Source organism: Oryctolagus cuniculus, chromosome 8 (assembly GCF_051225735.1).
Source record: "Oryctolagus cuniculus isolate XC-2025 breed Fujian yellow rabbit chromosome 8, ASM5122573v1, whole genome shotgun sequence".
Classification (NCBI taxonomy): Eukaryota; Metazoa; Chordata; class Mammalia; order Lagomorpha; family Leporidae; genus Oryctolagus; species Oryctolagus cuniculus.
The window spans coordinates 91,685,882-91,710,894 of NC_142874.1; the positions used below are offsets into that span (position 1 = coordinate 91,685,882).

Genomic DNA, 25,013 nt, shown 5'->3' on the forward strand with positions numbered 1-25,013 from the left:
CACTAGGTGGCAGCGCGTTTACAGAGAAAGTGCACGAACTGTCCTATCGCCTTTTGAAAACCAAGCGAAACTGAACTCTTAAGTACTGAAGACGGAACCTGAACTACAAATCCCAGGATTCTTTAATAAGCACGGGACTTGCTTCGGCACAAAGGTCTCAGGTTCCTTGCTCCTGCAGGGATCTGGAGGACGCCATCCAGTCTTCGCTGTAAGGTAAGATTTCCTAATACTTTAAAAATGAAACTTTGGGGAGGGGGGATTTATATTTTAGACGTTGATTTGTTCTGCGGGTTGCCTACTCCAGGATTAATCTTAGCTGTTAAAACAGGATAAACATGGATTTGTAAGGAGTTTACAACTCTGGCATATTAAGTTTTTAAAAAGTAACCAAAGAAAAAAGAACTTTTACAGTGGCTGTCCTAAGTGAACACTTTTCTTCCTGGCCCTTGAAAACATTAAGAGTTCCTGAAACTACTCTGTTTGTGTTTCTACTATCAAAATTATCTAGGGTAAGGGAGTCAACGTTCTCTTGTTTTCACGTTGGATTTATTGAAAGCCGCCTTGCTTTATTATATCAGGTCATATTAACACTCAGTTTCCTAGGAAACCCATTGGAGTTTGACACTGCAGTTTATCTGATCCTAGGGCGCTGGGCCCAAAATCTGATCCCAGACAGACAGGGAGGCCAGCAGGGGTTGGTGTTCAGAGTGAGCAGAAAGTGCTTCAGCAGTTGTCCAGTGACGGCTTCTCGGGGTGCCAGGGATTCCTGGGGAGACCTTGACTAGAGTATGCCCAGTGCCATGTGCCACCTCTCTAATGCCAGTGTTGTAAAATAACAGCTTTATGACACAGAATGCCCAGTGTAGGAGGTTTGGGGGGGATGGTGGATTTCAGTCCTTTCCTAAAATGTGTGCTGAATTTCTCTCACAACTTTTTCTATTTAAAGTGAAATTTTCTCTCTCATCAAAAGAAGCGGGGGGGGGGGGGCGGATAGTGCAAGTTCCGTGCATCAGAGTAGGTCAGACACTATATAAGCCTAGCTGTCCCATGGCCTAATACAGGTGCAGGCAGCAGTGACTTGTGAGCTAGACCCAGAGCCAGTTCTTATAACGTGCTGTATTAGCCTGGTCCCCCTAGAAGCAGACTCTGAAGAGTTGAATGGGCATAGATTTTCTAGGGGAAATGCTGGGAAAATGAACTGCGTATTAGGTAAGGCTGGATCTGCCAGCACAGGAGGCAGGGCAGAGGACCAGGTTGGGCACAGTCGGTGAGCTTCCCAGAGGCTGCCTGAGGTCCTTGCCAGCCAGCTCGGCCGTGGCTATACAGCTGCGTGGCTCCAGGACGTGGTCAGCCTTCCAAACAGTGTGTGCTCAGGCACAGAGAACGGTGGCCTCAGTACAAACTCAGCCACTCAGCCTTCAGAGTCAATTACCACTCCCTCCTTTGTGGCGCTGGGCTGGGGAGTGGGGTCTGTGAGGCAAAGCCCCCGCTGGGCAAGCAGTTACCATGAGACAGCTCCACAAGAGGTCTACTCTTGAGTCTGCAACCAGAAGGCCGACTTTGGAATCATAGCTGCGAAAGACAGGGCAAACCATGTCATCTCTTTGAAATGAGCTCCATGGGTGACTAGGCACTGTTGCTTTCCTCTGAACTGCTTCTCTGATCCAACAGTGTCTCCATCCCTGCTCCAGTGTGGGAGGCTTGGACCAAATCAAGAAAAGCCCATTGGATACAGCAAAATAAAAATAAATAGAAGTTTGGCTCAAGGGAATGGAGGTGCATTAGAAAAGAAAGGACTAGGTGGCATGCGCCCAGAGGGCAAGGCTAGCTGTGCTCTACCAGGTAGGGAGGTGAGCAGGGTGATCTTAAAAGTGACTTGTGCAGGTAGTAGAAGTTGTTTCACCCAACACCCATCGAGCTCTGGCCCACTGTTGTCATTATGGTTTCTGTGCTTCTCTCCACCACTGTTTGCTTTTTAAATGCCAGGAAACAAACTTCTCCAATTCCTAGCCTCCTTTGCTCTTAGGCTGGCCAACTTACACAGATCTGACCGAGGCGATCTAGGCTGACTTTTCTAAGGCTTCCTGGAGTTAAAGAGACTGCTCTGAAAGGCTTTTGGTTTTGTTTTCCCCTTCATTTTCACGAGAATGCGGATGTGATGCCTTGGACTAGAGCAGCCACTTTGAGTTGGTGCGAGGTCAGAGGCATACATCAAGGACAGAGCAGAGCAAGAGCAGGAGCCTGGGCCCATAAGGACGACCTCATCTGGACGTCATTGGGCCTTTCCTCACCCCCAGCTCATTGCTACACATTCCTCTAGCTCTGGGAGCTCCAAACCAAGCATCGGCCAAATAGCTCATACATATCAGATCTCCCCTACGTCAGTTTCTCCATCTTGCCTTTCAGAAATGGCTTATTAGATCTCTTAAAGCATTTATGATACATGCTTAGGCTTTCAAAGAAGAGCAGTGGAATTGTTGGGTTGGGTGTTCTCATAGCAAAGTCGGGAAGCCTATATACACATCTGGCTCTGCTGTTGACAGGTTCTAGAACCTTGGGCAGGTCCAATCAGTTTCCTCATCTGTAAAATGGTGGTGTTAGACATTTCTTCTTCCAGCTCTTTTGGTCAATGATTCTCTGAGGCGAACTATCAATGTTTTCAAGGGGCAGTAGAAACCATCGCCATTGGTAATGCCAACCTCAACGAGAGTTTACAGAAGAGAAATCTAGAAGCAGCCCCTAGTAGTAAAGACACAAACAATGCCATAGCAATGTGTGCACGGGGAGGAGGGTGGTGGTGAGTACGTCACACTTGCTGTCTCAACACAGAGGCTGAACTCTCCAGGTACTAAAGGGACCAAAAGCTGGGTTAAAAATCCAATGTCTGTCACCAGTCGTCAGTTCAGTGCTAGATGGTTTTGATATACAAAGCTGGGTATCAGAGTAAGCATTCTAGGAGTGGTCAGAAGGTGGTGGGACTGCTTCTTTGTACAGAGGTACCATCTTCAGTTTCTCAGAGGAGCACATTGGACTGTCTCTCTAGATGTTGCTGCCTGCACAAGACCCTGTGCTCCAAAGTAAACCATTAAATACTGACGTCTCTAGATTAATTACAGGTTTCACCATGGGGCGGCTGGATGGGAAAGTCATCGTCCTGACGGCTGCAGCTCAGGGGATCGGCCGGGCAGCCGCCTTAGTAAGTTATCATCTTCTGTTGTTTTCTTACTAACTTTTGAGCTACTGAATTATGTGGCCACAAGCCATGGTTTTTTAATTCTGCTCTACTTTTTTTTTTACTTAACTTTTGTGCTTCTGTTGTCTTAAGTTGCAAGAAGATAGAAGTCACTCCCCATGAGGCAGATGAAGGCACAAATGCTTCACAAGTTTATCTCATTAATGATAAAATTAGTAACAATGAGAAGGCATGAGTTGAGATTAGTTTGAAATTCTACCCTATTTTATGGAGAAAACAACAATGAATATATGATAAAGAAGGGAAAAGACCAAATCACTTTCCATTCATGAGAGTTCAATGAAAAAAACAAAGGATCCATTTGTCTTTTTTGTCTTCCAGGCTTTTGCAAGAGAAGGTGCCAAAGTCTTAGCCACAGATATTAATGAGTCCAAACTTCAGGAACTGGAAAAGTACCCAGGTAAGCCACTCAGCAGCTGGCACTTGACGGTCAGCGGCTGCAGGTCCTGTGAAGCAATGATATTCACGTGCTGAGAGAAAACTCCTTAGCTGCTGGGTTCCACCGCCCTTCTTTTTAGCTTCTGGCTTTGATAGCAAACCTGTATTCTGTGAACCTACAGACAAAAACAATCTCTGACCTCAGACATACAAGATTTTTCTTATAACTGTCGAATTTTCAGATCTAACTTCTCAATTTGGAATTGAATCCCTCAACACGCTGCATGCATAAAAACATTTTAAGTACAACAGCTATGATGTGAACTTCTTAAAAATTCCATCTGATTAACAATAACTGTCCCTATTTGTGGAGTGCAGTGTGACATTTCTGTGTGTACAGCGTGTGCTGCTCAAAACAGGGTGCTCAGTGTTTCCCCTCTGGGGCCTCCCTCTGTGGCTCTGGAGCTCCCCTCTTCTGTTTGCTCACACAGGATCCACCAGGTTGCTGTGAACCGCTGCTGTGCTGTTGATGACAGCTTTGCATGTCCTTCTCTGGGCCAGCACTGGCCTCCAGTAACATGGCATGAGCCTCGCGGTGTAATTTCAAATGTTCTAGTAGCCACATTTTAAAAAGGAAAAAGCAACATCTCTAGGGGAAAGAATGAGTTAAAATGAGCCCACTTTCAGGTGTTACCGCTGGCTATCTTACTGAGAAAAACACCCAATGCAGGTGGGGTACTTTGTTGTAAACTCATTACTCAGGAGTGACTCATTGTTCAATTTAGAAAATAGAGAAGGAAGGAGGGAGAGGGATGAGTTCATTGGGGGGAGGGGGGCTAGCATGGACTTTACAATTTGTGTTAGTGAGAGTCTCAAGACCAGACCACAGTAACAGCCGACAGGTTTTTGAAGCCTAAGTGGATAGGCGTTGCAATTTTCACACCTCACACCTCAGAACAGGAGAATTTTCAAGGCTAAGTATTTTATGGTGGTTGCAGGTAAAGTGTATCTGTATCCTATTTTTCAGGGATTCAAACTCGTGTCCTTGATGTCACAAAGAAGAAACAAATTGATCAATTCGCCAGTGAAATTGAGAGACTTGATGTTCTCTTTAATGTTGCTGGGTAATTCATACCTTTTTAATTTCACTTTCCTTGCAGAAAGGTTTCTAGAAACTTTATTCAAAACTTATTTGATACTATGACAGAATTATTCGTTGTGAATTATGATGTGTTACCTGGGAAATATGGCTAGATTTCATGTAGCACTTTCATTACCCATAAGATTCAGCAAATGAGATAGCTGAAGAGGTTGGCATGGCCTTGGTGCCAAAAGGCAGTTAAAGCCCATACAACTGATACTAATACAAAGCTGTCTCATGTGTTGCCACATCTGAAAATTAAAGTAAAAATTTATGATAATTTATCTCTTAAAGAATCTACTCATCCTCCTATAAGAATATATCCAGATACCTAAAAAAAAAAAAGTAGGCAAAGTCAGTTCTTGACATAATTACATTCAGCAGTGTAGCAGATGTAGAAGCAGAATATGTAATTCTCACTGTCAAGAAGCTGACATTACAGCTGAACTGAAAGTGTGAATACCACGGTGCTTGGGCCACACAACCAAGAAAATCAATAAACATTCCGGTGTTTTGAAAGCTCCGTGGAGGAATTGTGACCTCAGGAATAGTGGAAGTTATTGTAAGGGTAATGTTTTATTCTGCCTGTTTGCTCAGTATCTTACAAGTAGCAATATTACCCTGCTACCAGGAGTTACTGAGATACTTGTTTTCCTTGCAATTTTGACTTCCCTTGAGAATGCTAAATCTGTGCCACCTGAGGGCACTGTTGCTCTGGAAATAGGCGTTAAACAGGTCACAGGTTCAGGTCTGTTATTGGTTGCTTATCTGTTGCTTATCTGTGGCGGTGTTGATGTGTTCCAGTGCAGCTGGTAGAGCTTCCATGTTTGCTGACCCCAGACCCTTGCCTTCTTCTTTTTAAATAATGTTGTTTTAAGATAGCAAATAGTCTTAGTTTTCAGGACTCTTACTAACCTGTTGCACTAAGTGAGACTAGGTTTGAATTCTTTAAAGATTGGGCAAAGGAAGAACACAATGATCTAAATCAAAAAGTGACCGTAGAAATTATCTTCAAATGGATCAGAAATTTCTTTAATGGCAATCTTTTTCTTCTCTTTAATCCACTCTTCCAGTTTTGTCCATCATGGAACCGTCCTGGACTGTGAGGAAGCAGACTGGGACTTCTCAATGAATCTCAACGTCCGCAGCATGTACCTGATGATCAAGGCTTTCCTTCCCAAAGTAAGACAACCACTGTCACCAAGATGAGCACCTTGTGAGGTCTCCCTGCTGGACACCCAGAAAAAGATCTTCCAGTGTGCTGAAGGGTGGTAACAGCTAAGCTAATAATGAACGTGCACGGAATATTTGCATGAAGACATTGACTAAAATTAATTTCTGTAGCCTGCCAGTCCATCCATTTAAAGAACATTTATCAAGCACTTTCTATATACCAGGCCCTCCTGGACTTCACTTATAAGGTGAAATTTTCAGAGATCAGAAAGAAGTGAGGGAGTTAACCATTCTGGTATTTGGGGAGAGGCACCAGCAAGGAGGTACATAGGACCAGAATGTCGCTCCCTTACTTGCGGAGGAACAACACTGGACCAGACGCTGTTCTCTTTCCCCGGCCCTTCCCGGGTTTGCTGCCGCTCCCCCCGCCGCTCCCCTGCTTTCGCAGAGGAGCGGCACCGGGGAGCTCTCTGACCTACTCTCTCAGGGTGGGTGCGGCCGCCCATGTTGTCTCTCTCCCCTTTTAAGGGGTTGGGTCAGGAATCAGCTAATTAACGAAGCAGCTGTGTAAGATTTGTTTACTCTCAGCGCCATATGATGGGAGATCAGATGCATAGAGTTAGTCTTAATAGTCTCAGTGGTCTAGTCTAGTCTCGGTAGTCTCAGTACTTATTTCGCCATGTTGCAGGAGACAGGCCCTGCTCCCCACACCAGAACAGTTTTATGAGCTGGCTTTTTTTTTTTTTTTTTTTTATCACATCTGCTATACGGAGAATGGAACTCAGAAGTAAGATAACACCAAGTTCACCCAGTTAGCAAGTGGATATCGAACTGAGTTTTGAAGCCTGGAAGTTCAGCCTCTCCTTGAATGTCAGTGTCTAGGCACACACTCTCGAGACATGTGTACCCTATTGCATTTCTCTGCCCTGAAGATTCTCCTTTCCCTCCTGTTTTGAGCTGAACTGTGGAGGTACTGGATAGGCGAGAGCCAGCATGTGCTGAAGAGTACCTGTCTCCTGGGTCTGCTTCCTTTGAATCCTCCAGCCATCACACAACTCATCAATATTTCTAATTTTATCTTCAAACAAGTATTAAGCACTTTTTGACTGTTAAGCACTATTCTATGGGCTCTCTGGTGTATATATGTGAGAAACATACAGTCCTGACTTCAGATGAGCTTATAAGGCAGTATCAGCAGACAACATAGCTTGTGCAATGAGGAAGCTAAGGATTTAAGGAAGGAAGTGAGGGAGGGAAAGAGAAATGTATCCTCATGTCTTGGTTTACCTGTCCCCTCCTCCTGGAAACCTACCTGCCTTCACAGGCTGACTCTTGACCTGTGCATTCTGGTTTGGCAGGCTGTTGGGGCTAGTAAATTTCCTCTCTGATGCAGCTTGAGGTTGTAAATTGAATCCTGATAAAATGCAGAAGAGCTGGTTTTCATAGCAATTCCAACTTTATTAGATGACTAACCATATGACATGCCATCCAACTCGGGGAAGAACAGCTTTGTGAATGGCACAGCAGGGCTGATACTGTGCACTCAATACTCAAGCTAATGTCAAGAAAGATCCAGGTAAATATTAAAAGGAAAATTAGAGAAAGTGACCCTGTAATAAGGGATATTTTTTTATCTACTTGTTTAGCGCCTAGAAGGAATCTTTGAGCAGACCTTCAGAGTGCTGAAATAGGAAATTTTTTTCAAAGGCAAACTGCCTTTTTTTTTTCCTGGTGGAGTTTATAAGAATCTATGTTATATGGAACTTGAATGTGTTTTGTGAAGACAAATCTTCAGCACAGGCTGTGGGAATGGAGCAGAGGCTGTGGTGAAAGGGGAAGCTCGGAGCACAGTAGGTAACTCTTACACATGCATGAGACTCATTTGCAAAACCAGTCAACTTCCTGTCTGAAGTGCTTTGTAAATTACTAGTTAAGGAAGTTGGGTGGGTCATAGTGGAGCTGAAATTTAAACTGGTGTTAAATTTTGAAGTATACAATACCAACTTACAAATTATTGAGTTTGCCTATGACTTAAATCATCTTAGCAATAATTCATATGAACCAGTAATACACATTTGTTAAAAAAATACTCAAGAGATATTCATAACTGGAAGGGATGTAGAATTAGAAGGATTTCATGCCACTTGTTTAAATTGACCTTGGCCAAGAAGTTCTTAGGCACAGCCTGTGCTCTGTTACTAATTGACCAGATGCCCTTGGAGATGACACTTGCAGCATCTCAGTGTTTATTTTTTCCATCTAAAAATTGGGGTAGGGATGGATGTGTGGCCTAGCACACTTGTTGGGATACCCACATCCCATGTCAGTATACCTGGTTTTAGATCCTAGCTTATCTCTTAATTCCAGCCTCCTCCTGCTAATGCACATCCTGGGAGGCAGCACTAATGGCTCAATTACTTGGGTCCCTTCTTCCTCTGTGAAAGACCTGAAACAAGTTCCTGGCTCCTGGCTTCAGCCAGCCCCAGCTGTTGCATGCATTTGCATTTGGGGAGCGACCCAGTGGATGAGAGCTCACTGACTCCATCTTGTCTGTCTGCCTGTCTCTGTTCCTCTCTACCTTTCATATAATTAAACATTTTTTAGAAATAAATAAACATTGAAGTAACATATCATACAGTCACTTCCAGTCCTAAGTATCAAGGATCTACTGTATCATCAACTAAGATGCACATATGCCAGTTAGAACTTTCCAAGGGAAGTCAGAATTTAGTCTTACAGCAGATCTCATAGGTCATGTGTTCTAAACATAAGAACACTTGTAGGAAACTTTTTCTCATGGATAGATTCAATGAAAAACATTCCAAGACTGGAAGATCAGTCAAAAGACCAAAAACAGCTTGAAAATGCTTAAAGAAGTGGTCAATACAGAACCCAAGGTCCACTAGAAGAGAAGCTCTGTTAGGGCAAAGATTTGGGGATGTCTCTGTTGTTTGGATTTGTGCTGAATCTTAGAAGAGTCCTTAGCAAATATTTGTTGAATGAATAAAGGAATCAAAGTTGTCAGTCCAGATGGAGGTCAGGCATTGAACCACTGAAGACCAAAGTGGCCAAAGTCTGCCATTGTTAGGAGCTGAACTGGCCAATGAGAACAGAAGGGCTGGGTCAGAGCAAGACTATCAACAGCCAGAGGGACTCTTCAGAGGTCTTTCTAGCCTCTACTTGAGTTTCTGGGAGAATCTGTTGCATGGAGAGCCAGGAGGAGCATCACACCCTGACAGCAGGTACTCAGCTGGTGTTGGGAAGACAGCATGGAAGGGGTCAAAGCCCACAGGATCCAGAGTAAGCAGATGGACCTGGGTTGAGCAGGTGGCACAGTGCGAGGGGCCATCTGAGCATAGCCTCAGTGACTATGGTTCTTCTAAGGTTCTTCCCATGGTACAGTTGCATTTCAGAAGACTGGAAACTGAATCTACCTAATATCCCATCTGTATATGTGAAATTGAGTTACATGTCTTCTATATGTAATCAAAATAGGCTGTGTTATATGCTAAATTGGAATGCAAAGAGGAATTCTAAGGCTTAGTTTTCAACACTATTATACACATCCATTACTAATATTCTTGTCTTTTTTTTTTTTTTTTATTTGACAGATAGAGTTAGACAGTGAGAGAGAGAGACAGAGAGAAAGGTCTTCCTTCCATTGATTCACCCCCAAAATGGCTGCTATGGCCAGCGCACTTCGCCAATCCGAAGCCAGGAGCCAGGTGCTTCCTCCTGGTCTCCCACGCGGGTGCAGGCGCCCAAGCACTTGGGCCATCCTCCACTGCCTTCCTGGGCTACAACAGAGAGCTGGACATGAAGAGGAGCAGCCGGAACTAGAACTTGGCGCCCATATGGGATGCTGGTGCCGCAGGCGGAGAATTAGCCAAGTGAGCCACGGCGCCAGCCCCTATTCTTGTCTTTTTTATGAAGACCCCATTTCATTATGATCCCACTCATGTTGTAGAAAAACAGTTTTGTTCAGTATTTTCCCACCCACTGTCTTCCTTGAGGTGGTTGGGACATTTCAGCCTCCCCTTGTATCTTCTAAGCCTATTGAACATAATGCTTTGGGGGCTTTGTGGACCTCTGCTCTGAGGTACAATTAGTTACTGGGTATCAAAATGGTAATTAAGAAATTACAACAAGGATGGCCCAAGTCCTTGGGCCCTGCACCCACATGGGAGACCAGGAGAAGCACCTGGCTCCTGGCTTCAGATCAGCACGGTGCGCCGGGTACAGTGCACCAGCCACGGCAGCCATTGGAGGGTGAACCAGTGGCAAAAGGAAGACCTTTCTCTCTGTCTCTCTCTCTCTCACTGTCCACTCTGCCTGTCAAAAAATTAAAAAAAAAATAAAAAAAAAAAAGAAATTACCACAAAGACACACAGCAGCTTAGCCACCCTTTCCCTGGATCCATCCAGTCATCCACGTGCTGTGTTCTTGCACCTCTTTTTTGCAAACTGATTAAGAAACTCACCTGAATGGAAGTAATATTTTCTCTAGAGCCCTGATACTGCCTATAGAGCTTTTCCTTTTAGAAACTTACTGACTTGATTTTCATGATATAATAAACATACCTTGGGCTTCCTTCTCTTCTCCAGTCATTCTCCCCCAGACGCTTCACTGCTCTCTCATGCTCCACCATCTCCTGCTCTGTTCTTTATTAACATCTGACTTGTCAGGGAATTCACTAAGAAGTTGGTACCAGAGAGCCAGCACTTCCCTCAGTGGCTGCTCCCCAAAACATTCGTGGGTATCCATGCCCTTACACGTACTTGTGTTATCTTGAAAATGTGCATGTGCATTCTAACTCATAAAATACTAGTTCATTTGGAAATAGTTTTTTTTTTTAAATCATAGCAGATTTTTTTCATTGTATCTTCTTTTAGGTGCAGGACAGGGCCCAGCAATCTGCATTTTTTTAAGATTTAATTTTTGTTACTTGAAAGGCAGAGTTCAGAGAGAGAGAGAGAGAGAGACAGAGAGAGAGGTCTTCCATCCACTGGTTCACTCCCCAGATGGCTGCAATGGTTGGAGCTGGGCAAATCTGAATCTAGGAGCCAGAAACTTCTTCTGGGTCTCCCACGTGGGTGCAGGGCCCCAAGGACTTGGGCCATCTTCTGCTGTTCTCTCAGGCCATAGCAGAGAGCTGGATCAGAAGTGGGGCAACCAGGACTCTAACCAGTACCCATATGAGATGCCGACACTACAGATGGCGGCTTCACTCACTACACCAAAGCAACAGCCCCAGAAGATTCCATTTCATCAAAAGTTTTTGATTGCCTGCTGTGTACCCTTTGTAGGAGGTAACGGAATTCTATAGGAAATGTTCCTAGGAAACTGTCCTACATTGGCGAGGCTCCCCCTTGTTGCAGTTACCACATGTGGAGTCCAGCCCCTCCTACTCCAGCGATCTCCACCTCTGTCACCTTCAGATGTTCCTGCAATCCTGCTCTTACCAGCTTTCCCTAAGCCACCGCATCAGCTTCCACTGGTCCCTCCTATAGTCCCAAATCTGAACGTGCCACTTCTGCACTTCTAACGTTCCAGTGCCAAGGCACTGCTTCAGCATGAAACCCAGGTTACTAGATTTAGCCCCTGTTGACAGCTGCAGCCTCATTCCTCCCACACCCTGTGTTCCAGCCAAACCTGTCCCCCTCCCACTTCCCCATTGGAACCTTTACACAGAAGCATCTCAAAAAGCTCATGGGAAATGTGTATTGTGAAAAAATTCTGCATGGATTTTGAAAGTTTTCCATCAAAATAAACTTAATTCTGTTTTTCTGCAAATGATTTGAAGTCCCCTTGTGCATGTACTACCCTCTCCTTGAAACACCCTTTTATTTCCTTGTTCTGGGCAATACTCACATTCTCAAATCTCCACCCGCAAGCTTTCTCTTCAGGAGCTCCTCTCAGTGTCCCTCAGCCTTTTCTGCCCTGGCCATCCCCTTGAATCCCTGTGGAGCTCTCTGATATCACTCCATGGATGCCGGTTGTGTTGCTCAGATTGGCTCCTCCCTGTGGGCAGGGATTGTGCTGTTAGTCTTTTGTTGTTGTTGTTGTTAAGATTTTATTTATTTATTTGAAAGGTAGAGTTACAGACAGTGAAAGAAAGAGAGAAAGGCCTTCATTCCGTTGGTTCACTCCCCAAATGGCCACAATGGATGGAGCTGCACTGATCCAAAGCCAGGAGCTTCTTCCTGGTCTCCCATGCAGGTGCAGGGGCCCAAGCACTTGAGCCATCCTCCACTGCCTTCCCAGGCCATAGCAGAGAGCTGGACTGGAAGAGGAGCAGCTGGGACTAGAACCGGCACCCATATGGGATGCAGGCGCCACAGGCAGAGGATTAACCTAGTGCGCCATGGCATCGGCCCCTGTGCTGTTAGTCTTTGAATCTCTTGAGAGAGCCCAATAACTAGCCCCCACAGACATTCAACAACAACTCTGTGGTAAATGTGTCACGGTCTCCCAACATCAGAAGTACATCATAATGATTGACATCCATGCACATTCTGGCGAGCCCAGCTTTGATTCTTGGCCTTGCTGATGCTGCCGTACCACAAGAAGGCAGTAACCCCCTTGGAAATGAGTGAGTTAGTGCGTGTGTGCGTGTGTGTATGTGTGTGTATACAGGCCCTCTAGTCCCAGCGATGGGGTAAGGTATTGCAGGTTCACTATTAAGACTGCTTAATGTTAACAGGTAGTAAGATGGTCAGTTTCACTCTGCAAACCATGAGTGAATGCAGTCTTTGGAAGACATATTTTCAGCCTGGCAGAGTGAAACTTTTTGTGTTTGTTTCGTTTTTGCAGATGCTTGCTCAGAAATCTGGCAATATCATCAACATGTCCTCAGTGGCTTCCAGCATCAAAGGTCAGTCAGTCTGTCTGGGGATCATGACACTCAAGGCACAAAGCTTCAAGGGCTATGGGTTGGGGAACAAGCACAGCAGAGATCCTAAAACCTGTGCATAATTTCAATGTGACTTTTGTAAAACGGGCATCAAGTTCCTTAGCCATCAGACCCTTTGCCCTAGATGTCAACCAATGGTAAAATTCGGTAAAAAATTGTTTTCTTGATCTTCCCTTTCATTCCTTCCAATGAATATGGAAATGAACATTGAGCTGAGAGAAGGAAACGTATCATGTAATTCATCAAAAATGTTGCATTGAGCACCTACAAAGTGCCTTTGCCCCCAGAAGAGTTCAGTCTAAAGGAGAGTGTAGGCAGGCAAACACCATCTTGGGTGTGGTAATCACAATGTGAAGTGCTGCCACCATGTGGAGCGGGTGACTCTGCCAGTGGATTTGAGGAATGCTTCCCAGAAACGTTCCTCCGGACCCAGAGAAGTCAGTCGAGCGAGGTGAAGGGCTGGGATGGCAACATATAATGAACATAATGTTGCAGTCTGGCACAGGGGGATTTGTGAGTTCAGACTGCAGTAGCTGCTCCTTGAGGTACCGTTCCTTCTCTGCAAGGACACACACAGAGTGTGCATGAGAGAAGTGTGCAAAGAAGCGCTGAGGCCTCTGGTTTTATTGTTATTTGGTTTATTTTCTTTTGCAATCAGCCTAAGGGTTATACTAACTGCAGTAGAAACACCAAGACAACTGCTGTTAAATATGTGCAGCATCTCAACACCTAAATCTCAGTTAAGCTGAGCCTATGCTGAATAATTTCCTAGATTCAAAAAACACTGGCTCTGTTAAGGGAGAAACCTGAAATCGGTTTGTATGAAAGGGGAGGCGGGTGGGAGAAAGCATGAGAATGGCTACTGGGGAAACTCACCTGTGTTCCTTTGACTCTAAATGTGATCCCTTCCATCGCTGTTCCATGCCTTTGCCCTCAGGAGTTGTGAACAGGTGTGTGTACAGCACAACCAAGGCAGCCGTGATTGGCCTCACCAAGTCTGTGGCTGCAGACTTCATCCAGCAGGGAATCCGATGCAACTGTGTGTGCCCAGGTGAGGTAGGCACTGCCAGGCAGTGAACTTGTCCTTTCTGACATCCTGTTTGCTCCTGTGAAAGGTATTTATATAAGCTTGTGTGCCACATGTTGTGTTGCAATCTGTCATTGGGAGAATTTCAAAGGAAAGAGGCTCTAGCTTTATTAAAAATAACAGTCTAGTGGGAAGTGGGAATGGAGAGCCTAGGTCATTAGGTCATAAGCCACAGATTCAAAGGGTTTAAGTGCTACTTGCACATGGGATAATTCAGGATCAAATGGCTGAGGGACAGAACTTGCCAGGGCTTGCCTTTTAGAAGCAGACCGGGGTGATTTTGTCAGGGCAAGAATGTCAGGGAAAAAATGAAAACCAGACCATGCACAATGGATGGCATAGAGAACAGAGGAGGCTCCCAGAACAGGGGGGTTTACTAGAGTCATTTCAGCTACCAGGGGTGGCCCATGGGTTATAAAGGGGGCATTATCCCTTCTTTGAAAGGGGAGCCAGCAAACCATGGCCTGCAGGGCAAATCTGGCCCACCACCTGTTTTGTAAATAAAGCTTTACTGGAACACATCCACACTGAATTTGAGTATTAGCTGTGTGTGGCAGCTAAGTAACTGCCACAGATCAAATGGCTCTGAGTGCCAAAATATTGACTTGCTGGATCTTTACTCAAAAAGTGTGCTGGTTCTCATATAAAAGAAAGGAGAACTTTTTTTTTCTTAATAACTGTGATGTGCCTATTAAATAGTGTCACAATGAAAAACCTTTGACATGTTAAATTTAGCAGTTTATTTTGGGGACAGAGGGAGACCACCACAGATTCCAAAGTGGACAGCCCTCAGAACCAAAACAGGCTGTAAGAACTCCAGCCAGAAATGCGACCAGGCAGTATTTATAGTTTGAAAATGGAAGTATAAAGATGGCTTAACTGGCTACAGCTCTGAGTTGCTCCTAGTCTAATCAATTGGCCACCTGCAACTAACTGAAGTTCAGCTGCTCTAATTGACCCAAACTCAGCTGTTTGCTGCACAAGTGGCTCCTAAGTTAGGTCTTCAGTTAGTTGATTGATAAACCAGGTGCAGCTCATTAGGGAAGAACTCAAGTGGGGAGGCGATCTCAGACTGAATTCAGGCCAAATTTAGTGTAATTTACCAATAGATCTGCCCTTTCACCTGATTTCATCCACCCAAAATGGAACATGGTGCCCAATAAGACTTAATGCCCTCTGAAAAGAAATCAAGCATTGCAAACCCAGAATCAAAGTTTCTGTCAGTTGTTGACAACCAGTATTGGGGGTTGTGGAGGGAAAGTATCTCAAAATCACCTCTGGGGCCTTTCCAAACTGCAGAGCTTGTGAGAATGTGGAGGAGTTGATGGGGAGGACTGTGTGTCATTTGGAAAGTACCACAGGAAACTCGCATTGAATCTTTTGCTGATAACCACTCACTTAAAGAGGGAAAACTACTAAATATCATTCAAGGCTACAGAATTTCAATGATCAAGATGTTCTGTTGAATATTTCTTTTTTTAAGATTTGTTTATTTATTGGAAGGGCAGATTTACAGAGAAAGAGAGACTTTATTTTACTTAAGTTATACAATGTTCATGTATTTCATATATACAGATTTAGGAACATAGTGATACTTCCCACCCACACTCCAACCCTTCTTCCTCCTCCCTCCCCCATTACCACTGATAGAGACACATTGACAGAGAGGGGGAGATCTTCCATTTGCTGGTTCACTCCTCAAATGGCTGCAATGGCTGGAGCTGGGCCAACCTGAAGCCAGGAGCCAGGAACTTCTTCCAGATCTCCTATGCAGGTGCAGCGGTCCAAGCACTTGAGCCATCTTCTACTGCTTTTCCTGGCCATAAGCAGAGAGCTGGATCAGAAGAGGAGCAGCCAGGACTCGAACTGGCACCCATTATGGTATGCTGGCAACACAGGAGGAGGATTAACCTACTCCACCATGGCACCAACCCCGCAGGCTAATTTTTAAATTGATTATTTTGAATGGACCATGAATGATGTTAGAATGTTCAAATGGCCCCTTAGCAAAAAAAAAGTTCCCCCACTCCTGGAAAGAAGAATACAGGAGAGGGAGAGGGCAAAGGAAAGGGAGAGAAGAAGGAGGAGGGGGAGGGGGAGGTGATGAGTTTCCGTGTGCACATTGGTAATTCTTGCATCTTGCTCTTCCTGGAGCCAGATGGCCAGGGGAATATATGGCAAAATGACTTGGAAAATGGGGCTGTTTCAGTAGCTGGATTTATTTGAAGGTTGGAAAATATGTTATCAACTCCCTGGAACAAGGAAGTAGCTGTGACTCACTGAGCCAGTGATAGGAGAAAAGCTGAGGAGTAATGAGTGTGGCTGGCACGGTGCTGATGGTAACCAATCTCCACCCATCTTGTGCAAACTGTGGCACAGCGTGTTCATCATTGCCATGGACACAACAGAGTACAGTTGCAATCGAGTTAACCTGAATGCTTGATCCTTGTTTTTTTCAAAGAATGTTGCTTATTTCATAGCCATTGGTACTAGCCATATCTAAGGTCTCACATTCATTTACTTCTGTAGGAAGAAGTTGTTAAAGCTATAAATATTTTTGAATTTTTAGAAAATTTATTTGAAAGGTAGAATGAAGGAGAGAGGGGCAGAGACATAGATCTCCAACCACTGGTTCAGTCCCCAAATGCTTGCAACAGCCAGGGTAAAACCAGGAGCCTGCAACTCCATCCTGGTATCCCACATGGGTGGCAGCAACTCACTTGAGCCATCACCTCTGCCTCCCAGAGTGTACAGTAGCAGGAAACTGGAATCAGAAACAGAGCCAGGGAGCCAGCTCTGTGGTGGAGCAGGTAAAGCCACTGCCTGTGGCACCAGAATCCCATATGGGCGCTGGTTCGAGTCCTGGTTGCTTCCAATCCAACTCCCTGCTAATGCACCTGGGAAAGCAGTGGAAGATGGCCCACATACTTGGGCCCCTGTACCCACATGGGAGACCTGGAAGAAGCTCCTGGTTCCTGGCTTTGCACCAACCCAGCTCCTGTTGTGCAGGCATTTGGGGAGTGACCAGCAGATGGAAGATCTCTCTGCCTCTTTCTGTAACTCTGCCTTTCAAATAAACAAATAAATCTTTTTAAAAAGGAGAAGAAGAAGAAGAAACAGAGCCAGGACTTCAGCCAGGAACTCTGAAACGGGATACAGGCATACCAAATGCCCGCCCCCAAAGCAATAAGGATTTTGAAGAGAGTGTTTGTAAAAGCTTTACCAAAAGCTGGTGCTAATGAAATGTTACTGTTGGTTAAATTTAGGACTTTAAGAAGGCTGTTGATAAGGGGAATGAGGAAAACTGGGTAAAAGATATCTTTGTTGTGTTGTTTCACGTAGTTTATCAACACCATTACCCAAGTCATGCAAAAATAGAAAATATTTGTAATGCCTTCTGCGATCTAGCTATGGCGATTTCTACCCAGGATGTTAAAATCATTGCCTGTTTCTAACATGTGAGCAGAGAGAACCTGAAAAAGGACTCCAAAAAGGAGTCAGGACTCCTAATTTTTGAGATGTCCAGCTTCTCTGGAAAAAAATAAAGTAAAAAAATAAAGTAAAGAAGGGGAGTAGTGATAAGTGTTGTGGTGCAGCAGGTTAAGCCTCCTCCTGGGTGCCCACATCCCATATCAGAGTGCTGGTTCAATTTCTAGCTATTCCATTTCTAATCCTGCTTCCTACTAATGCATCCTAGGAAACAGCAGATGATGGCATAAGAGTTTGGGCCCCTGGCACCAACATGGGAGATCTGAATGGAATTTTATGCTCCTGGCTTCAGCCTGGCCCAGCCTTGGCCATAGTGGACATTTGGGGACTGAGCCAGTGGATAGAATTTATCTCTCAAGCACTCTCACTCTTGCTCCACCTTTCAAGCAGATGAAAATAAACATTTTTTAAAGGGAGTTTCTAATCAAAGATCAGGAACATGGTCTAAAGATGAAGTTAGGGGTATAACTAAAATCACTTGCTTCAAACACCAGAGGTCTGTCTAGTCTGAAAAAGTTTTAAAAAGCCCCCTTCAAAGAGAACTTATGGATTTTATGAGGTAACAAAAAGGGGGACTTGGAATGTGAACCAAATGGGATTTAAAAAATTTTAGTGTCATTATTATTTTTAAAATAAAATAATTTTAGATTGCATTTTATTTGAAACTTGAAATAGTAGTTAAAAATAGAAATTGAAAACCAATAAAAACAGGCAAGATGATGAGGAACCACTCAAAAGCACCAAGGGCTATGGCGGCCGTGGAGGATCCCTGAGGATCCTCACGTGAACTTGACAGAAAGAATGGTTTGGAGATCATTGAAGCAAACCAAGCCCTTGCTTTTATTCTTTTACCTAAATCTCAAGGTTATTGTGAGAATTAACTAAGATAATATACATAAAAGTACTTAAAATTTATAAATCATAATGTAAATTCAATGTGACTAAATATATGTCTTTGAGAGTGCTGGATGATTCACTCAGAGTCCCTGAGCATCACAAAGAATCATATTTTATGTTTTTAAAAATCATAGAAATGTTATTAAAAGTTGTAATTGGGGCCAGCGCTGTGGCATAGCAGGTAAAGCCACCATCTGCAGTGCCAGCATCCCGCATGAGCACCAGTTTCATTCCCGGCTGCTCCACTTCCTATCCAGCTCTCTGCTATGGGAAAGCAGTAGAAGAAGGTCCAAGTCCTTGGATTCCTGCACCCATGTGGGAGACCAGGAAGAAGCTCCTGGCTCCTGGCTTCGGATCAGTACAGCTCCGGCCACTGCGGCCATCTGGGGAGTGAACCAGTGGATGGAAGATCTCTCTCTCTCTCTCTCTCTCTCTGCCTCTGCTGCTCTGTAACTCTGCCTTTCAAATGAATATATCTTAAAAAAAAAAAAAAAAAAAAAAAAAAGTTGTACCTAAGAGGAGGGGCAGGCAGAGATGAACCTATTATTTGAAGACAAAAGAGAAGGATGTTGTTGATTGTTGTATTGTGTGAAAAGGAAAGTTTAATAATGAATTTCTTTTTCAGTTTAAGTAATTAACCGATCTGAATGCACCTTTTGATTTAGGAACAGTTGATACTCCATCTCTGCAAGAAAGAATACAAGCCAGAGAAAACCCTGAAGAGGTATACAAATTGCAAATGTGTTTCAACTTTTTGGTTAAAAAAATGTCCTCCTCCTTAGGTAGAACAGAAAAATTCATTAGAGATAGGAAGTAGAATAGTGGTTTCCAGGGGTTGGGAGAATGGTCAGTATAGAGTTATGATTTAATGAGTACAGAGTTTCAGTTGTGTGAAAGAAAAAGTGCTATTAAATTGGATGGTGGTGATGGTGGCACCACTGTGTGAATACACTTAGCATTTGCTGTACTGTACTTGCGAAATGATTAAGGTGGTAGATGTTATGTGTGTTTCATTACAACTTTTCAAAATGAAAAAAAAGAATGCTTTGTGATCTGTCACGGCATCTGTGGGTTTTGATACAAGACAAATAGTTTGAGTAGCATGGATGAATCACTCTAACTTTGGTTCATGATTCATTAAGACAGCCGGCTATTGGTGCCTCTGAGATTTCTCTTGGGTTTAGCCCCTTGAGGGAGTTACAGGTAAGCACATATGTCAGTTCACATCACTGATGTCTGGGATGGTCTGTGGTCACAGGCACTGAGTGATTTCCTGAAGAGACAAAAGACGGGAAGGTTTGCAACCGCGGAAGAAGTAGCCCTGCTCTGCGTGTATTTGGCTTCTGATGAAGTAAGCACCATTCTTTCCAGGGAGTTCATTATCCTCAGTTACATTTGGCCACTATTTGCTCATCAAAATAATGACATTTTAAGAGAGCTCATAGAGTTTCCATGCTAAGATCCTACATTACAAGATAGGGATAAATTCTGATTTAAATTATTCAAAGAAAAGCCCATTTTGCTGTGAGCCTCTGTGCTTCCTTATTCAACTTCACATGTCAAGAAATCTTATAGGGTGGACATTTGATGCAGATGTTAAATGCGATTTGGGATTTAAAACACACACATACACACACACACACACACACACACACACACACGGCTTGGGATATCAGCATCCCTTATCAAGTACCTGGGTTTGAGTCCCATTTCAGCCCCCAATTCCAGCTTCTTGCTAATGTATACCCTGGTAGACAGCGGTGATGGCTCAAGTAGTTGGGTAGCTACCACCAGGTGGGAGACCTAAATTGAGTTCTTGACTCCTTACTTTAGCTTCACCCAGCCCTAGCTATTGGGAGCATTTTAGGCAAATAAACTAATAGGTAGATTATTCCCTATCTACCTTTTAAATATAAATAAATATGTTAGGGAAATCTCGTAGCATGGCCACTGTGAATCTCAGTGAGCTAAGCTGTCACTTACAATGTTAGCATCTCATAATGGAGCACAGAGCTGCACTGCTGCTAATCCAGCTCCCTCTGCAGGAGCCTAGGAAGGCAGCAGAAGATGGTCCAAGTACTTGGATCCCTGTCACCCATGTGGGAGACCTGGATTAGGTTCCAGGCTCCTGGCTTTGGCCTGTGCCAGACCTGGCAGTTGCAACCATTTGGAGAGTGACCCAGCAGATGGATGATCTCTCTTTCTCTCTACTTCTCTATGACTCTGCCTTTCAAAATAAATAAATTTTAAAAAAGGAAAGAAAAAAAGCTTGCAGCAAACAAAATGGAGGACTTAAAAAATTAAAGTACTCAATTTTCTGAGAGGTAGTTGATTTCTAAAATTATAGTTGGGGGCAGTGTTGTGGATAATGATGAGTTAAGCTGCCTCCTGCAATGCCAGCATCCTATATGGTCGCCAGTTCGAGCCCCAGCTGGTCCACTTCTGACCCAATTCCCTGCTGATATGTCTGGGAGAGCAGCGGAAGATAGCCCAAGTCCTTGGGCCCCTGCACCCATGTGGGAGACCTGGAAGATGTCCTGGCTTCTGGCTTCAGCCTGGCATAGCCCCTGTCATTGCGGCCATTTGGGGAGTGAACCAGGAGATGGAAGATCTCTCTCTCTCTCTCTCTCTCTCTCTCTCTCTCTCTGTAGCTCTGCCTTTCAAATAAATAAAATATATCTTGAGTAAACCTAAGTCAAACAAATGACTTTGCAGGATTACGAGAACATGAGATACAATGGCAAGTGCGTTAGCCAGCCTTAACTGTGTCTGGCAAGTACAGAATTGATATGTGTTGTTTTAGTTTTACTGAGAACTTCTTTGGGAGAATTCCACTGGCTCTTTTTTCGTATTAATTCTTATTTGTCATCATGTATGGAAATTCCTAATTCTGTTTTTTCCACTCTGCGTCTGTAGTTGCCAGTTCCGTTCTTAACAGGTATTGTGTATTTTTAATTGACATCTAAATGAGAAAGCGAAAACCATGTTTATAAGATGGAGAGCACGAGAATATCGTCCTCTGCTTTTGTCTTTGAATAATACACAAGCAGGAAACTAATGTATGGGAAGGAGAGGGGGAAAGGTGAGTGTGAACAGGGATGGTCCTGATGAGTTAGCTCCTCTTTACAGGAACCTGGTGAACACCCTGTGGTTGGTGAATGTGACAAATACAAGGGCTGAAAAGTGTTGGTGACAGAGAATCACAGCCTCTCAGACTGTTGTCACCAGTTATTAGTAGCTAGGGAAATGGCTAGACAGATATCAATGCCGTGAGCGTTGGTAGCCCTTGGGTTTCTCTGAATCCAGACTTTCAGAAAAGCTTATTTGATTTGGAGGTATCGCTGATGAGCAACGTTACTCTTGTTTAGCCAGAACTTGGGTTACCAAATACTTGAAAATATTGTGGCTTGAAATGAAGAGCAAAAGGAACTTGGGCTTTTTAGAGGGGCCTAGAAAAGTTCCTATAAATATCAGAGAGCTTGCCTTTTAAAAGAACTCAAAGAAGTTGGGGCCATTTCTTTGCTAAAGTGACTAGTAACCCCCTAGTTTTCCTACTTTATATCATCATGCTCCTATTTTGAACGTTTAAAATTGCTGTACTGGCCGGCGCTGCGGCTCAATAGGCTAATCCTCTGCCTGTGGCGCCGGCACACCGGGTTCTAGTCCTGATCGGGGCTCAGGATTCTGTCCCAGTCGCTCCTCTTCCAGTCCAGCTCTCTGCTGTGGCCCAGGAGGGCAGTGGAGGATGGCCCAAGTGTTTGGGCCCTGCACCCACATGGGTGACCAGGAGAAGCACCTGGCTCCTGGCTTGAATCAGCGCGGTGCACTGGCCTCAGTGCACCACCAGAGTGGCCACTGGGGGGTGAACCAATGGAAAAGGAAGACCTTTGTCTCTGTCTCTCTCTCTCACTGTCCATTCTGCCAGTCAAAAATAAAATAAAATGAAAGATTAAAAAGATTTCTCTAAAAAAAAAATTGCTGTACTAGTGTTAACGATGCCTTTCCTTCTTTCTGCTTCCATTGTTTCAGGCTTTGGGTGAATTTAAAACCAAGAATACAAATTATCCATTTTAAGTTAAAAATGTTTTAAACTTCTACCTCAAGGATCATCTCAACTCTAATTCTTTGGAAAATGAAAACTTTTGTGAGGACAAACAATAATTATTTTACAATCCTTTGTTTTATACAGATGTAGATGTCAAACTAGAATGGAATAATATTTTCATGATATTGTAGTTTATAGTAATTATTATTCATATAAGTATTAAAAACACACTTAGTACACCTCTGCCCCTGAAATTACTTATATGTATTGGTCAAGAACATATATGATATTTGTGAGATTTTTAAAAACTGTTTGGCTATTATATGACTGCTTTATGACTGACACACTTACATTCAGAAATTTATTTATGACATAAAACTCAACTAGTTTTCAGTAGTTCTGTTTAAAATAAAAATATGGTGTTTCAGCCTGCACTTGATCCTAAATTGTTGATGGCTGTATATCATTAGTCCTTAATTTTGTGATTCTGAGACCAAACACCCAGCCAACCCTGCTTAGCGTGTGTCATGTGCTCAGATGCCAGCCAGAAGCCACTTAGCTCTGGATCACAGGAATGCTCAGTTCTAAATCATCTGAAATTTAATTTGGATTTTCATAAATTCATCTTGTTAGCTTAAGAGTAAATTGTTGAGTTTTCCCAGTCATAGAAAAACTGAAGAAACAGGCTGTGTCAACCTTGGTTAACCTTGTGTCTTCTTGTGTTTGTCACTGCAGTCTGCCTACATCACAGGTAACCCCGTGGTCATCGACGGAGGCTGGAGTCTGTGATTTCAGGGCCCTGCAGGGAAGGCGGGCCCTTCCTGTGCACAGCCAACTGCTTATGAAGAGAAGCCACAGATCAGCAATTAATGACATTTTAATCAAAATAAGCTCTTTTTAATAACTGTTACTGGGTCTGATTCTCTGAATATATTAATCTCTTTCTAATCTTTTCTGAAATCATTGTAAACTGAGGAAATAAAAAATATTGAAGTCATTGTAAGAAAATAGTTTTTAAGACGAACTTTTATTTGTGAGCACCTTAGTTCAGACTGCTGTAAGAAGTTACCATTGGCTGGGTGTCTTAAACAAACACATCTCACAGTCTGGAGGCTGGAAGTGCAAGATCAAGGTGCCAGCAGAGCCAGTGTCTGGTGAGGGCCCACATCCTGGTTTGCAGCTGATCGTCTGGTCCTGTCCTCACATAGGGAAGGCAACTCCCTCCTGTCTTCTTACCCTGTCCATGAGGTGTCCACTCTTATGACGCAATCACCTCCCATTGGCTCCACCTCCCAAATATCGTCATCTTGGCGGGCTTATGAATTTAGGGTAATTATAAACATTCAATCAGAGGCAGGTATCTGACCTAGCAGTTAAGACACCTGCTACGCTGCCTTGTGTTCCACAACAGAGTTCCTGGGCACAATCCCCAGCTGTGGTTCCTGATTCCAGTTGTCTGTAATTTGGACTCTAGGAGACAGCTGTGATGCCTTACATACTTGGGTCCCTCCCACCCACATGGGAGAGCTGGATTGAGTTCCTAACTCCTGGCTTTAGCTCCCCTAGCCATAGCAGGTATTTGGGGATTGAAACAGTGGGTGATAGTGTTCTCTCTCTCTGCCTCTCAAGATCAACAAGATTTTTAAAGATCAGTTCATAGCCACATATAAATGAATATGAAGAAAAGAAATTTTTAAAAATTATTATTGAGACAGAAACAGAACTCCTCTCTGCTGGTTCAGTTCCCCCCTTCCCCCATGGCCACAGCTGGGCCAAAAGAAAGCCAGGAACTCAATCCAGGACTCTCATGTAGGTAGCAGCCCAATTACTTGAGCTGTCACTGCTATCTGCCCGAGTCTGCATGACCAGAAAACTGAAACCAGGAACTCTGATATGGACACCAACATCTTAATAGTAAGGCCAAATACCCACCCCACTCCAAAATAAAAATTTTCTAAGGAAAAAGTAATTTCTATTTTTTCATTTTCCAGTATTCAAGTATTTTTGTATAATGCTGCATTGTATAATGCTGCTATGTGTGGATACTAACTTAAGAATTTTATATTATCATAAATCAACACTAAAGGCAGGAAGGAGTTTGGTCTCAATAACTTAGAATAAATTATATAAATTTAGATTTCAGATATGTTGTTTGACCTTTATACAAAATAAAAATAATCTAGTTCTTACACTTAATGAATATCGTCACTTTTTTTAAGATTTATTTTATTCATTTGAAAGAGTTACAGAGAGAGGTAGAGACAGAGAGAGATGTCTTCCATCCACTGGTTCACTCCTCAGATGGCCGCATTGGCCAGAGCTACACTGATCCAAAGCCAGGAGCCAGGAGCTTCTTCCAGGTCTCCCACATGGGTTCAGGGGCCCAAGGACTTGGGCCATCTTCTACTGCTTTCCCAGGCCATAGCAGAGAGCTGGATCAGAAGAGGAGCAGCCGGTCTAGAACCGGCACCCGTATGGGATGCAGACACTTCAGGCCAGGGCTTTAACCCGCTGTGCCACAGCGCCGGCCCCTGTCATCACTTATTAATTGAGTACTATTTTCTTAATATAACTAAAGAATATTTATTAAAATAAGCAATGAAATCAACACATTGATACTTAATTAACTGACAATAT

General features: G+C 43.7%; 1 protein-coding gene across 4 annotated transcripts; it reads left to right on the forward strand.

Moving 5' to 3' along the window:
• The first annotated feature begins 31 nt into the window (after positions 1-31).
• On the forward strand, positions 32-23,384 carry BDH2 (3-hydroxybutyrate dehydrogenase 2). Of its 4 annotated transcripts, none has more exons than XM_002717204.5 (10): positions 32-213; positions 3,117-3,196; positions 3,575-3,653; positions 4,659-4,755; positions 5,846-5,954; positions 12,759-12,819; positions 13,796-13,909; positions 18,997-19,055; positions 19,590-19,682; positions 23,112-23,384. In XM_002717204.5, the coding sequence occupies exons 2-10, from the start codon at positions 3,125-3,127 to the stop codon at positions 23,163-23,165; spliced, it is 738 nt and encodes a 245-aa protein (XP_002717250.1). In that variant the 5' UTR covers positions 32-213; positions 3,117-3,124; the 3' UTR covers positions 23,166-23,384. The 4 variants fall into 4 exon arrangements, 2 of the variants coding, with proteins under 2 accessions (XP_002717250.1, XP_008265764.1); XM_008267542.5 differs by having other exon boundaries at positions 48-213; positions 3,106-3,196; XR_016212356.1 differs by lacking the exon at positions 23,112-23,384 and adding an exon at positions 15,720-15,826 and having other exon boundaries at positions 49-213; positions 13,796-13,973; positions 19,590-19,773.
• The last annotated feature ends 1,629 nt before the right edge of the window (positions 23,385-25,013 follow it).

Excerpts from the sequence above, each read along its gene's own strand:
- BDH2 (XM_002717204.5), top strand. The coding sequence starts at position 3,125 with ATGGGGCGGCTGGATGGGAAAGTCATCGTCCTGACGGCTGCAGCTCAG. Across the intron at positions 3,654-4,658 it reads GGAACTGGAAAAGTACCCAG|GGATTCAAACTCGTGTCCTT; the intron begins GTAAGCCACTCA and ends CCTATTTTTCAG. Across the intron at positions 19,056-19,589 it reads CCAGAGAAAACCCTGAAGAG|GCACTGAGTGATTTCCTGAA; the intron begins GTATACAAATTG and ends CTGTGGTCACAG.